General features: G+C 32.0%; 1 protein-coding gene across 4 annotated transcripts; it reads left to right on the forward strand.

The window, feature by feature from the left end:
• The first annotated feature begins 1,701 nt into the window (after window positions 1–1,701).
• Window positions 1,702–14,567, forward strand: LOC143253987 (uncharacterized). 4 transcript variants are annotated; one of them, XM_076508670.1, is made up of 4 exons: window positions 1,702–1,993; window positions 7,984–8,108; window positions 11,352–11,415; window positions 12,130–14,567. In XM_076508670.1, exons 2-4 carry the CDS (start codon window positions 8,030–8,032, stop codon window positions 12,335–12,337), a joined length of 351 nt encoding a protein of 116 aa, XP_076364785.1. In that variant the 5' UTR covers window positions 1,702–1,993; window positions 7,984–8,029; the 3' UTR covers window positions 12,338–14,567. The 4 variants fall into 4 exon arrangements, with proteins under 4 accessions (XP_076364785.1, XP_076364786.1, XP_076364788.1 ...); XM_076508671.1 differs by having other exon boundaries at window positions 1,702–1,937; XM_076508672.1 differs by lacking the exon at window positions 1,702–1,993 and adding an exon at window positions 4,735–4,762.
• The last annotated feature ends 215 nt before the right edge of the window (window positions 14,568–14,782 follow it).

The raw sequence follows: 14,782 nt of genomic DNA on the forward strand, positions 1-14,782 counted from the left end.
AAAACAGTAATCTTAAATAAATAAACATAATAATATAATGTATTTTATATCTTTCCGTTACTTTGTTTGTTTGTTTTTGAAATTTCGCGCAAAGCTACTCAAGGGATATCTGCACTAGCCGTTCCTAATTTAGCAGTATAAGACTAGAGGGAAGGCAGCTAGCCATCACCACCCACCGCCAACTCTTGGGCTACTCTTTTACCAACGAATAGTGGGATTGACCGTCACATTATAACGCCCCACGACTGAAAGGGCGAGCATGTTTGGTGCGACCGGGATTCGAACCCGCGACCCTCGGATTATGAGTCGAACGCCTTAACACACTTGGCTATGCTGGGCCTTCCCAGTTGCCCACACACCATCCACGTGAATGAGTGCCACTCTCATGTCATCAAGGAACAGATTACACAATCCTATGGTTTCGTGCTAGGATAGATTTACTATATTTACCATTGCAGTCATCTCTCCTGAAAGCAGAACACAAACAATGAGCTAGACGATCAAAGCAACCTTCTGAATAACAGAGAGGACAGGGATTGTTTTGACCTATGTTTTGTACCAAACATAAAGACATGCAACACAGTGAAAACCTAGAAATTATGTTGCAGCCGAGGATGTAGAAAACACGATTCATGTGCATATAACAGTACTGTATTTTTAGACGTTAGTGACTGTGATTTTTTAAAATTAGTTGACGTAAAAGAAATTGGGATCTGACAAAATGATCAGAAAAAACGGATTCATGTCGTTAGGTACGAGCACAGGATGGCTACCCTTTAGTATAAAGTAAGATTTTGGAACCAACAAGGTGGATATATTATAAGATTGATAGTCAATCCCTTACCGTGGAGGGTGATTGGTAGAGTGCTATCTTTCTACTGGTCAGTGGTCGAAAATTAGGGACAGTGATATATATCATTAGCAGGTTTACCATAAATACAAAGTCCAAACCAATAAGCATTTTTAAATGTAATAATTGTCTATATTTTCTTTTAAAAAAGACGAGGGTAGATTATAAAGTGTTTTTAAATGCGGTAACCAGTACACAATATTCCACCTACAAATAAAAAAAGAAGATAATTTTTTACACCATAGTACGGGTGCCCTTTCCTTCTTGAATAAAAACATAATTTAACTTTCTGTTTTAACAAAATTTGTGAGACTCTAGAAGCACCGTACCTTCTGTTATTACTTCTGAATGGCTCGTTATTTTGAATGTTATTACCTGTGTTTGCTTATTCTCGTATCTCCCAGGGGGTCAGAGGGAAGGTTATGGACTTACAACGCTAAAATCTGTAGTTCGATTCCCCACAGTGCACACAAAAGATAGTCCAAAGTGGCTTTGTCTTAACACAAATAAACAATCATATTTTTATATGTCATTATAAATACTGTACATTCTTTGCACATACAATACTATAGGATCTATTTTTCAAGTCATTTGTCAGTTCAGGTTCTGACTAGTATACAACATATGTAGAATGTTTTTACGATAAAAGCGCTGGCTGGTTTAATAATAACTTTCAAATTCTTTTTATCATTTACGTAACAATATATATTATTTACAAAATGTTATGTTCATACCGAAACAGAAAGGTGTGAATTTTATCAAATATTTTATTCTTGGATATCTGAGATATTATTTGTAAACATTATGACACTGGTGGGTTTTGTCAGTACTGATAAACTGACTAACCTACATAGCATCGTTAACTTCGATCAAACTTCGACGTGCGGAAGTTGAGTACAAAGTCTTGGGCGATAAAAACAAGTGTAGTTGTGTTGGTAACTGCTCCCTCTTCGGCTATTTAACAAGCGGCATAAATATGTTTTTAAGAGACTAGTTTCAATAACGTCGTGTTGTCCATCCTTATAAAAGAAAAACTGTGAAATTGTCAGATCTTAACTTTGAATGCGGTTACAACCCCGCATAATAAGTATGTAATTCTGTTGAGGTTTGTTATATATATATAAAGAACAAGTGGGAACTATAGTAAGTACGTTTTAAGTATTGTGTAGTATTTTTTACTTCTTTCAGCTGCAATTATATTTTATAATTTTTTTAAATGATTATAATATTTATTTTTCGTCAGCTTATTATAAGTTACAGTTCTTTTCACCGTTTTAATTTTAGATACCATCATTATCTAACTCGTCCATGTACAATGTTGGGCTTAGTATATCTAACGTATGAAAATAATAATAACATCTCGATACCTAACGACTTTTAATTAAAATTTAAAGAAGCGTTACAATGGTTATTAATATTTTTCAACTATTTTTTTTCGCTACAGTTCCCCAAAGGCAAACTTTGGGGGGGAAAGGATTCATTCAATTCGTTAATAAAATCAGAATTACAAAATAAAAATATTGGCTTAAATCAGCTTATAGGGAAACAGTTTTCTGTAAATTAACTTTTAGTTTCAAGTTGTTAATTTTTGCAAAATTCAGTTCTCTGTAACTTCATTTTGTTAAAATAAAACTTTAACCGTAAATAATTATATCTAACAATTAAATTTCCTAGTTCTGTACATTTATTTGTACATTTTATTGTTTTTGTATTAGGTTGAGGAATAATTCGTGAGCGTTTTTTCAAGTTAACAAAATATATTCATAAATGAAACGCTTTCGCAAGATATTTCATGTCATTTGGTAGATAATTTTTTGCTCTAATAGATGGTGCGTTTGATTTTCATGTCTTTAATTTTTGCTTTCATTTTCAGCTCATTAAATGGAATGTCAAGTGGACAAAATCGAGCATTTTCGACACCATCTGCTTTTCGCATTTAATTTCTTGCAATTTCGTTTACAACAATGCATACTATATACCTAGGTATTACATGAAATAAAGTATCATAATAAATGTTTTGGGTGTAATGTGTTCATGCATTGAAGTATTGTATAGTCTTGCATGTAATGCTTGAATGAAATTATTTAAAAACGCTCACGAATTATTCCTCAACCTAATATTATATGGTACAATACATTTTTCCTGCTTGCTTGAGAATTTTAAAATTTTAACAATCTACATAGGTTAGAAGTGGCCGTTTAGCTGGAATATTTTACAGTTTTCAAAATTATTATTTTTGAAAAGATATATTAATAAATATATCTGATAAACTGCTATGATTAGCAGTATAAGATATTCATTATTATTTAATTATTTCTATTTTAAGTACATATATATATAATGTTTTTCAGGGAACGTTTTTTCTATTAATATTTAGTGTCGTTTGCCCAAAGTTATGAAAAGTTTACTTTTACTGATATTAAAGAGAGATTTTATAATTCCAGTTTACAGTAGATATCAACATCGAAAAGATTACAATTACCGCAAAAAAGTAATTTAATTTTAATTCGAAGAAAGTGTGTGTTTCTTTTAATATTTCGAAATCTCAATGTTTGTTACCTCAGTAAAAAATTAACCTAATAATAATTGGACAAGGAAAATTTAATTAATAATTTACTATACATTTATAATTAAATGTAAATTTCTGGAGAAAGATAAAAACTTAAAACCAAACCCAAAGAGATCAGTAAATAAATGACGTTTAAATGCATGTTTGAAATAGGAGTCTTATCAGTATTTGCTTTTTGAACTGTGCAAGGCAACAGAAATGATAAAACCCGATACTGCAAATATAACATTTCGTGCTACCTTCATTTATGTAAAACAAAATAAAACTGTTTACTTTTCTAGTTTTTCATAAGTTCTTAACAAACAGAAATTATACGATAATTTTGTATTTAGCTAATACATTTTTCTTCAAATAACAATGAAATTAGCATTTTATTTAAAATAATCAGCGAGCACACGAAATACTTAATTTTCAATTATTTTAACACAGTGATTAGCTCATTTCCACTAAGACATTTAGGCTCTACTTACGTAATGTTGTTAACCTCACAATCACGTATTTAATATTCCATACAACAGTGGGGTCTGGTATAACCTGGCAGTTAGGGTGTTCGATTCGTAATCTGTCAGTCTTTCGCTGTTCTTTTAAGAAAGCACAAAATACGAAGTTCTTTTTTTTAATCCGTACGTCAATGAACTTGCTAATATTTTCAAAACATGAACTGACTTTTCTATGAACATTTTCACTGCTCGTGTTAATTTCAGGTTTAGTGCATTCTTTGCACAGCGAAACTCTCCAGGTCGGGTGTATTTATGAGTTTTCTGTATTATTTCTTGCTTTTAACAGTTAGTTCCTTCCAAGAGTTTTACCCGTGTTAAACTGTGTGTTTTGTTCTTTTAGTAGTTACAAAATGAATTTTTTCGTTATTACGTTTATACATTAGTAGCTTGTTTTTTAATACTTTCAATACTCTATATTATATACTTACCATTCATTACAAGTACTAGGGCACCTACATCACGTTTAAAAGAAATAAACTAAGACATCATTAAAATGGACTAAACCTTTTCGTACTGCTGCTGGTGAGAGGTTATGTCCACTGATACTGATCCAAGATGGAAAAGTGGATCGAAGCGTAAAGGTCGTTTTACACCGGATCCAGTTAATCATCCGAAAAGTAGAGTGACAAGTCTGTTATACTTTAGATAGGTTAAAACCATACTTTAACATTCAAAGTTGTACCTTCAGTTAGCTTCACCGGTGATAATGTTTTATTACTTCTATTTTGGAATAGAAGGCGAAAAAGTAAAACAAAGAGATATTGGGTGCTCCCGTTTTGAAGAGAAGTGATCAGATGGGGGGGTGTAGGGAGGAGTCACAGGGTGATGATACAGGAGCTCACAGTAGGTGGTGAAAGATTCCGTGTTTGTTTCAGGATGTAAGCCATTTAGCTTCAACAACTATTACATATAGTCAGGCTCCATCTGCACAAGGTGGAAATCATCTTCAGAGAACCCACATATCCTGAGAACCGTTTGCTTACATGTCTAAACCCTAATGTGTTTATAGCCTATACAGTAATTTTATTCGCCAAGATTGTTTAAATTCAAATTATTTAAAAGAACAGTTATATTAGTAATAAAATTTTATTGTAATCACTACAAGAATTTCCTTACTTTCCTAAGTGGTTATCGTTGGTGAGTGTAATTTTTAACACACACCAAATTTAATTTGTTTCAGTTCTAAAAAAACTTAATCCGTCATCAACGGATGATAATTAATAATATTACGTTTTCCAGGATGTAATGAGAAATGTAAGCGTTCATTTAAAATATTTGTCGATTTACATTACGCATGGCAAAACCGGATGCACGATCGAATACAGTTTGGAACAGACTTAAAAATCGAATTAAATAATATTCTATTTTCTAACCATAAATTGAAGAAGAAAATAAAAAACAAACAACTTTCATAAATGAATATGTAAGTCTCAATTCACATTCATAATAATAGATCACGATACATTTTAAATCTGTTTAATACGTAGCTGATAATTGTTGATCACTAATAATAACAAGATATGAAAAAGGAAATGAACAAATATATTTTGTGTTATACACAATTTGTGCATCAATATAACTAATGTGTACGTTATTTTAGTTTTCTATAAGTAAGGTGTAAATCAGTATGCATCATTACATATTTTTAAGTAGTTGTTCTTCGAATATTTACTTATCATCAAATTCGTTTCTATTTTATTATTTTATAACTGGCTGTCAAAATTAATCGACTTAATATTCGTAATGAAAAGCACATTGCACTGCATAATTCTTTTCATTTTTTTCTAATTTGCTTATTAATAATAATTATTGTGTCTAATACCTGGCTAGCTTTTAGCATGCGCCATTATAATCGTCTTTTTTCTTTGTCTGATGTAGGCCTAGTGAAGAAGAGTGAGTGGATATATTTATATTATTGATAAAATATTTACGTATAAGATTTTGGTTATAGCAGTAACATTTAAGTTACAAATTAAACTTTATATATAAATGTTTTTTTCGTTTGACAATTTACAAATAAAGAATCTTTACTTCAAGATTAAAACGAAAAATAGGCATTTATCTTTAACGTCATGAGAAATTTATTACTACTACTAGACAAACCGATTAGGCTAAAAATAGTTATCGACAATAGTGTTGTGTGTCTGTAGATAAATTCTTAGTGGTTTGAACATTTTTCTTTTATTGAAATTACTAGTCAATCTCCCTTTACCGTAAAGGCATTAGTAGTACCTATAACAATTTAGTATTGGTATCTCCATGGTTTTCACGCACAGCTAAACGTCAGTTCACGTTAGATCTAAATTTTAGGCTTAATCATCTCAGATTTTTTAAAGTAATAAACGTAAATAGTGTTGACAACTTTTATTTCACATTTGATCAATCAGGGGAACACTAGTATGGAAAGAAGGAATTCCACTAAATGTAAAAACAAAGCTAATAATTTGTTCATCGCATTGGTAAGCCTTGTTTGAAGTGTTAAACGCATTGATCTCGGTTGGATGCATAACTATTTTTTAGGGCTGTTTATGGCCTATTACTGCAAGTATATGCATAAAATAAACGGTAATAAGGCAAGTAGCAAGACTTACACTTCTGACGAGTAGCAAATAAGAAATTTCTGTGTTCGAGAAAACCTCTGAACTACTTTTAGTGATGTTTATATCAATACGCTAGTGATACTCCCATCCATGACGTTCAGAATTGAGCTAGTTAAATTTATGTGTCTAGTATACCGTATATATATATGTACATCAGTTAGCAAGACTTTGGTTTGGAAACTTGAAAGGCGTTGTAAAGTGTAACAATAACGTGTTTCCTGTAGAAGTACAAAACAGTCGTGTTCCGTCAACTAAATATAATTGTTTGCCCTAAGGGTGTCCCTCACATGTATCACCGTTCACCCCTAATTTTGAAGAAAGCAGACGTGTGTTTTTTTAATTGGATAACCATGAAGGTACACCGTATAATTATTATTTAACAAGGAGTGTGTGTGTGTTTTTTAGCAAAGCCACATCGGCTATCTGCTGTGTCCACCGAGGGGAATCGAACCCCTGATCTTAGCGTTGTAAATCCGTAGACTTACCGCTGTACCAGCGGAGGACATTCAACAAAGAAATAAAATATACAGAAACTGGGGCACATGTACAAAACATGTGAAAGGATTTATTTTGAATTCGTGCAAAGCAACCGCTAGGGCTATCTGCGCTAGTCGTCCCTAATTTAACGTTGTAAAACTAGAGGGAAAACAGCTAGTCATCACCATCCACCGCATAACTTTCTTTTTTAATACAAATATATTCCAATATACAAAAAATAAATTAAAAAATACAAATTATAATAACGATTATTACGAACAGTTACTACAAATAATTATTTATACATAAACATTTTACATACTTGCAAAGAACATTTAACTTTCCATCTGGTCTAAAACTGAATATTTTATCAGTAATCCAGGTCCACGATGAGAAAATTAATCCTGAGTTGGTATTGTTACATCTCGCTTAAACTAGTGCTGTCTTTTCTTCACTGACCTCACAACGGTTACAAGCTGGGTTTTACAAACGAAGATATTTAATGTCTTCGTATAAATATTAGCATTCGAAGTTAATTCACTGAAGTTGCACGGTTCGTAAAGTTCGAAATCTATAAACGTTCCTGGTCAAATTTTATAGTTTTTCGATCGATAAGCGTTAATAACAATTATAGCTTCTGAGGCTTATAGTATACTGACTATAGCAGATCAATAATATTCTGTCTCTTGGCGTCTTGGGATGGCTTGCTTTTATATACTCACGCGAGATTCTCGAACGTTCAGCAATGTTCGAAAACACATTAATGTTTTCGTAAACCATGTATTGTTGATTCTTGCTCTTGAGAATCTTCTACAAATCTAGAGAACAGACGGGACTTGCTCAATACACATCCAACAGTATACGTCATATGCATCAAACTGAAACAAACGTAGGTATTAAAATAAACATATAACGGTAAATTCGTTACCAGATAAAGAAGGAAAAATATTGTTATAAATTCATACTGATATTTTCCTTTATTCCTAGGGAGATGCTTACCCTCTGTAAAAATAAAGTGGAATAACTGTAATTGATGAAACGATTCATGGAAAATAAAGGAACAATCTTACAATCAAAGTCTACGCCAGCATTTAACATTGAAGATAGTACAGGTAACGTAGTTACTAAATAATGACCAAACTTCTATGTTTGAATAGTGTGAGAGACATATGACATTTTAGTGAAGTGTAATACGTTTTAAAATGTAAAATAAGTTATAAAGTATATATACGTTGGGTATATCTAAGTCAGAAATACTTCAGATGTTGACTTTTGTCTATTATGATTACTTATCGGCATGAAGGGAAAATTTCTTCTCGTTAAATTTAGATTCAAGGCAGTGTGGGCGTAGCAGGATTCGAGTTTTGTTTGACGATATATTTTTCCATTTATAAGACGAAAAATATTACGGTTTTGTTCTTAGGCCTCCATCACTTAGACCTCAGCATACATAGTTCGATATCTAGTTCACTTCAAAAACGTAAAAATTCCAAACATAACCATATACTACGCTTAAAATAAATAAGTAGTAATATTAAGCTCAACGATGATCTTTTACTAAGCCTAATTTTGAAAACGCAAAATTTCTTAGATATTCCTATAATAAGCATAATTTATTTACCTTAAAGTCTAGAAAACTACTACTTTTAAGTAAGGTTGTTACGATACGTATCTAGATATACAAATTTTATAAACGGTTTGCAACAAAGTCTGACAGTTTGGGCAATAAAATGTATTTAGAAACAGATATATAAAATATCAATAGCTTTAAGTTATTTAATGAAAGCAAATGTAGTTTCCTGTTACAATTTGAAGCAATGCTAGAAAGAAAGAAAGGATATTTTGATTTATTTCATATTTTCTATGGTGGTTACGAGGCTAGTCAAACTGACCGACTTTGCATACTATTAGGATAGAGAATGTAGCAGATAAAATATAAATATTTATCGTTAAAGTTAAAAATTCATTTCGTAGGTTTTAGCGATTACACAAATTAAATCTGTTAATTTTCAGATGGAGAAAAATATTTTTAATTTAAACACGAAAATCGTTTCACTTTCGGAGCAGTGACTACTTTGACTCCATACATTAAAACATTATTTTTAGTTTAAATACATTATTAGAAATTCTGATCCTTTCTGTACAAATCACCCATATTTACTGAAAGTCTGCCAAGTTTCGTGAAAATACATGAATACTTACATATAACCTTATACTAAGCTTAAAAAAGATTAAACAGAAATTATGGGATGTACACTTTATACAAGCTAGTGAATATAGTGTGGTTGGAATATTATTATTATACCTTCTCTGGTTATTGAAAATTCCTAAAGGTTATAGATAAAGTATATAGTGTTTAAAAATGTAATACTGATAGGCCTAATACTAATGACTTATGACAAATTTGCTTTGAAGGTTCATCTCTCTTCTCTTATTATTAATAATAAACAAAAGAGGAGACTGTTATGTTTTATGTTGTTGACCAGCTTTCTTGGAGATAATTTATATTAAACATTTCCTGAAAACCCAAAAACATCCCATAAAGTTATTTATCTTTATCGCTACACGTCACTCACAAATCCTTTGAAATTGAATATAGTATGTTAGTAAATAAATATTAGTTTATGGGCTTTATAGAACAAAATGGCCTGGTGGTTAAGGCGCTCAACTCATAATCTGTAGATCGCAGATTCGAGTTCCCGTAGCACCAAACGTGCTCGCCCTTTCAGCCGTGGGGGCGTTATGAAGTTACAGTCAATCCCCACTATTCGTTGGTAAAAGAGTAGCCAAAGAGTTGGCGGTGGGTGATGATGACTATCTGCCTTTGCCCGAAATTAACAAACAAACCATCACTGAAGTTATTTATTTGATATTTTCACCAAGTATAAAAAATATAAAGCAAGTTTTCAGCAGTAATTTCATTCAAAAAATCAAAACGATACAAGAAAATAACAATTTAATGGTAAATTCACATGAAACGTTTACTAGCTTTTCTCCTAGCGAAAGAAGGATCGATTATTCTTCTCAATTTAACATCTTACTGATATCACAGTCTAGGTCCTGTATGCATGATTCATTACTTCCTTTAGTTACTGTTAGACGAGACGGAAAGTTCACTTTATTTATCAGGTTTAACATACTACCGGCCCGGCATAGCCAAGCGTGCGACTCGTAATCTGAGGGTCGCGGGTTAGCATCCGGTCGCGCCAAACATGCTCGCCCTTTCAGCCGTGGGGCGTTATAATAAGCCTTCCCTCTAGTCTTACACTGCTAAATTAGGGACGGCTAGCACAGATAGCCCTCGAGTAGCTTTGTGCGAAATTCCAAAACAAACAAACAAACAATTAACATACTGTTAAAGTGTGTATGTATTTATGTGCTTTTATTACCTCCTTTTGGCCCCCCGCGAGTACAACGGTAAGTCTCCGGATTTTCAACGCTACAATCAGGAGCTCGATTCCCCTCGGTGGGCTCAGCAGATAGCCCGATGTGGCTTTCCTATAGGAAGAAAACACCCTCTCTTGGTCCTGGTCTTTAACACCAGGACTCTTCGTTAATGGGCCTTGGTGAAAAGTAATTTTACTTTTTATAACTATCTCAGTGGTCGCCTAGTAAGGCAGATATTTTTGTCTTTTGGTAATTTTGAATATAACATCAATGACGTCATATGAACCCGTCATTTCTTGAACAAACCATCAAGGTACAATTTATCATTAATGAATTGTTTTTAAAATATTTATTGTAGTAAATATTTGTTTTCAACTACGAAGCTTTTAATCACTGGCACGGCCCATGTCTATTCTTGTCACGATGGGTTACGTACAAACTGGTACTTGGTGTCATTGTAAAAAAAAACATTCATTGCATGCTGTTTTTATTATACAATTGTACTTTAGTAGCTAATTTGTAATTTACGTAAAACTCTTTCATTAAGTTAAGGGTGGAGACATTCACTGGTATTTTCTTTACCAAATATGGAAACAACTTTCACCTCAATGAATCCACTTTTGGCGACAGCAAAGTATAATTAAGTGTAATATAAAACTTAAGGTTTCTGGTGTTTATTTTCGGTACATTTAGATCATTCACTAGTATAGTTGACTCGTCCCACAAATAGCCCTTTGTAATTAATTGGCTCGTTATTTCATACGTCCCTATTAGAATTTTGTAGTATCATAAAGTCATGACAACCAAGTAGTGACAGATGTCAGTCTCTGCTGTCCAATATACGTCATTATTTCTTTCGTAAGTGACTGTGTCCTTTAACACGTTTATTTCTTCATTTAAACTTTTGAAGACTTACCTGATGTACTTTGACCTTTCTAACGGTCAGCAAACTTTGTTATCTTTATTAGGAACTAATAACCGTCGACCTTCTTCCTGGGCAGGGAAAAGTGAACTGGATGCAGCCCCAACAAGGTGGGATTGTGTGTTTATAACTGTATTTACACTAGTGTAACAGTCATAGTTAACACTAAAAGTAGAGAACTGTGGAGTCGTGAATATGTCGTAAACAATGTACGAGAAAAATGATAAAAGCAGAAAAAGTTTATCCTTACGAAAGGTTTATTTACCTCGTATATAGGATAGCCCTAAGTTTATCCTTACGAAAGGTTTATTTACTTCGTATATAGGATAGCCCTAAGTTTATCCTTACGAAAGGTTTATTTACCTCGTATATAGGATAGCCCTCAGTTTATCCTTACGAAAGGTTTATTTACTTCGTATATAGGATAGCCCTAAGTTTATCCTTACGAAAGGTTTATTTACTTCGTATATAGGATAGCCCTAAGTTTATCCTTACGAAAGGTTTATTTACTTCGTATATAGGATAGCCCTAAGTTTATCCTTACGAAAGGTTTATTTACTTCGTATATAGGATAGCCCTCAGTGGCTTATTATATATTATTAAGTACAAAGTATTAAAACCAGGTTTCTAGTGGTAGAAGCCCTCATATAAGTCTACATGTAGGCTAACAATGCTAAACTTCGAAAAGCAAAGATAAACAAACCATTGTATTTAACAACCACATTAAACTGTAGATCATAACCATATCTACTTCCGTTGTTAATAGCTGTAAGCAGTTAATTTTGTGATAAATATTAAACAGTACGTTCTTCTACAATTTAAAGGAGGCCATCTGAAAAACGTGTTAAATTAAATGCTGCTATGTGTACCTGTGGGAAAAGGAGGCACGAGGAAGAGAAGTACGACACTAGCGACACCTGTACAAGTGGTGAGGAACTCACAAAGAACAGCAGATCACCTGAAGTGTTTCGTAAAACGTCATTTTATTTTAGCTGTTTAAGAAGGAAAAAAACGTCAGATGGAAAGAAATAAAACAGTCAAGTCAGAAATAACCTCGTTAAGTGGGTGACACTTCTGTAGCTATGGTATTACTACACGTTTGTTGTGATTGTTCAAACATTCAAATGTAAAATCATGTTCTTTATGTGAGCTTGATGTTTACTTAGTTTTCAAAAGTTTGATTGTATAGCTGACTCAAATGTAAGTTAACACTCAAAGAACATTCACTAAAATACAAATTGTGTTAATTTGAATCTAGCTGTAATAACTAAAAGTACTATAATGTTACAGACAGTAATAATTTAACAGAAAAAATACCTTTTAAATATCGATACTAGGATAATTAGAAACGTTGTGAAACAGTGGTGAAAAAATATCTCTTGTAAGTTTTAAAAAGACGTTTAGGTTCTGCTACAAAGTTCACGGTGGTCAAAGTCACACTTCACCTGTGACTTTCAACAAACATTAGTTAATTTACGAAAATTACGGTTCAGAAAACAAGTTATTAGTTTGGAACTTTCATGCAAGAATATATAAGGGTTATCTACTCATAACTACCGTGTTTCTCCGAAAATAAGACAGGGCTTATATTAATTTTCACTCCAAAATATGACACTAAGGCTTATTTTCGGGGGATGTCTTATTTTGATATATTAAAAAAATGAAGTTACAAAGTAAAACTATTAAACTAACCATTTAAAATAAACTATTATTAAACTATTAAACTAATTAATAAATTAATTTTTTTTTATTTCTTTCCTCTTTCTGCCACTCTTAACTAGGGCTTATATTAAAACTATCCCCAAAAATCACACTAGGTCTTATTTTATGGGTAGGTCTTATTATCGGAGAAACACGGTATCCCCAAGTTTAAACTGACGACCAGAACTCCTTGGAACTCTCTTGCACGTTTGAATAGTAGGACTTAAATCCATTAAGTGTGGAGCACGTGTTTGTGACAATGAAACATGAACAATGGAATCTCTGATTTACAATATTAGTTCATATCTGGCACCAATAACAAAACTATTTACCTTGATTGTTCAAATTTATCAACAAATTCTCGATTTCCAATCACTAAAACAAGCTAGAATATTACCAGTTAGAAATTCATAATACAACATTCACTCATTAAAAACATTCATTTTTATGTAAACTTCTGTATGTAACTGAAATAAATTTATACTCACATACAATTTAGATGTATCATGCTTTTTAACTTTTTCTTGTTGGTTATTCATTCAGATAACATGAATTCTCTAGAAACACTACAGTTTTACTTATCTATATTTCAGTAAAAAAAAGTAGACTTGAATTACTGGTTCTATCATCCAATGAGATTCATTTTGTTGTTTATAACTGGACTTTCTTTGTTAACATATGATTTGTTAGTTTAAGGCATCAGTACAGACAGTTTCAATTCTTGAACAACCTAAGCTTGATGCAAAAAAAAAAAAAAAAAAAAAAGATGCACGAAATTGAGTGAAACCATCACACAACGATAGCTGCATTTATAAGATTTCTTTTAATATTAGCAATAGAAAGCTCTAAATTTGATATCAAAATATGCAAAAAAACTGTCTTTTCTAAAATTATAATCACAAATTTTCAGCTTCTGTAAAAATCTACACAATTCAAAGTTATAAATATGAAAACATACAAATCTTTCTCCCACATAAATAAAATTCATAAACTAAGATCCCAAAAAGATATGACCACTTTCATATTTCTGTCGTCTCATTTCGTGAATCTTCAAGTTAAACAATATCTGTATTGTAATAATTAATATTTGATATAAAAGTACATTGTTCTCTTGTAATTAAATATAACAAGAATTCACAACTTAAAGTGATTCACTTTGTAAAAACAAAAGACCAGAGTCGTGTTGGAGAGAAAAACCTTCCCGTTTTAACATTTAACACAAAGGAATTTTTACATACGTTCTGTGCTTTGATAATTTAAACAAAATAATCCAGTGACAGTTTTATTTCAATTTATCATACTGTAATACTTTAAGTGAAACAGCTGGGTCAGTTAAAATATTTTAAAATCAGTATATATAGCAGTCCAGAAACGGTAAACCATACATTTTTGTGAAGGTGGGACAGAGAGTTTGTCAGCATTTCCCAGAACATTGTGAGGAACCATTAGAATATTTCGTCAGTGATGATTTGTTTTAGCATTACCTTAAATCCTAATTACCTCATGCTGCTTAAATTATGGAATAATATTAAATGTGTGCCTTATAAAGTTTTCACCACTGTGTTGTTTTGTTTGTTTGTTTTTTGGGGAGATTCAAGACTCAGTGAATACAGTTAATTACAAGGATTCCTTCATGTTACATTAAAATAATAATAGGTGATTAAACATATCTGTTAGTACAAACACTTAGAAGAATAACCATCATGTGTATCAGACAGTCAGAAGTCTAAAACAAATTTCACTGTATTAAAGGCACGCGTTAAAGTAATGAAAACC

This window comes from Tachypleus tridentatus, chromosome 6 (assembly GCF_004210375.1).
Source record: "Tachypleus tridentatus isolate NWPU-2018 chromosome 6, ASM421037v1, whole genome shotgun sequence".
Classification (NCBI taxonomy): Eukaryota; Metazoa; Arthropoda; class Merostomata; order Xiphosura; family Limulidae; genus Tachypleus; species Tachypleus tridentatus.

Excerpts from the sequence above, each read along its gene's own strand:
- LOC143253987 (XM_076508670.1), top strand. The coding sequence starts at position 8,030 with ATGAAACGATTCATGGAAAATAAAGGAACAATCTTACAATCAAAGTCT. Across the intron at positions 8,109-11,351 it reads TAACATTGAAGATAGTACAG|GAACTAATAACCGTCGACCT; the intron begins GTAACGTAGTTA and ends TATCTTTATTAG. Across the intron at positions 11,416-12,129 it reads CTGGATGCAGCCCCAACAAG|GAGGCCATCTGAAAAACGTG; the intron begins GTGGGATTGTGT and ends TACAATTTAAAG.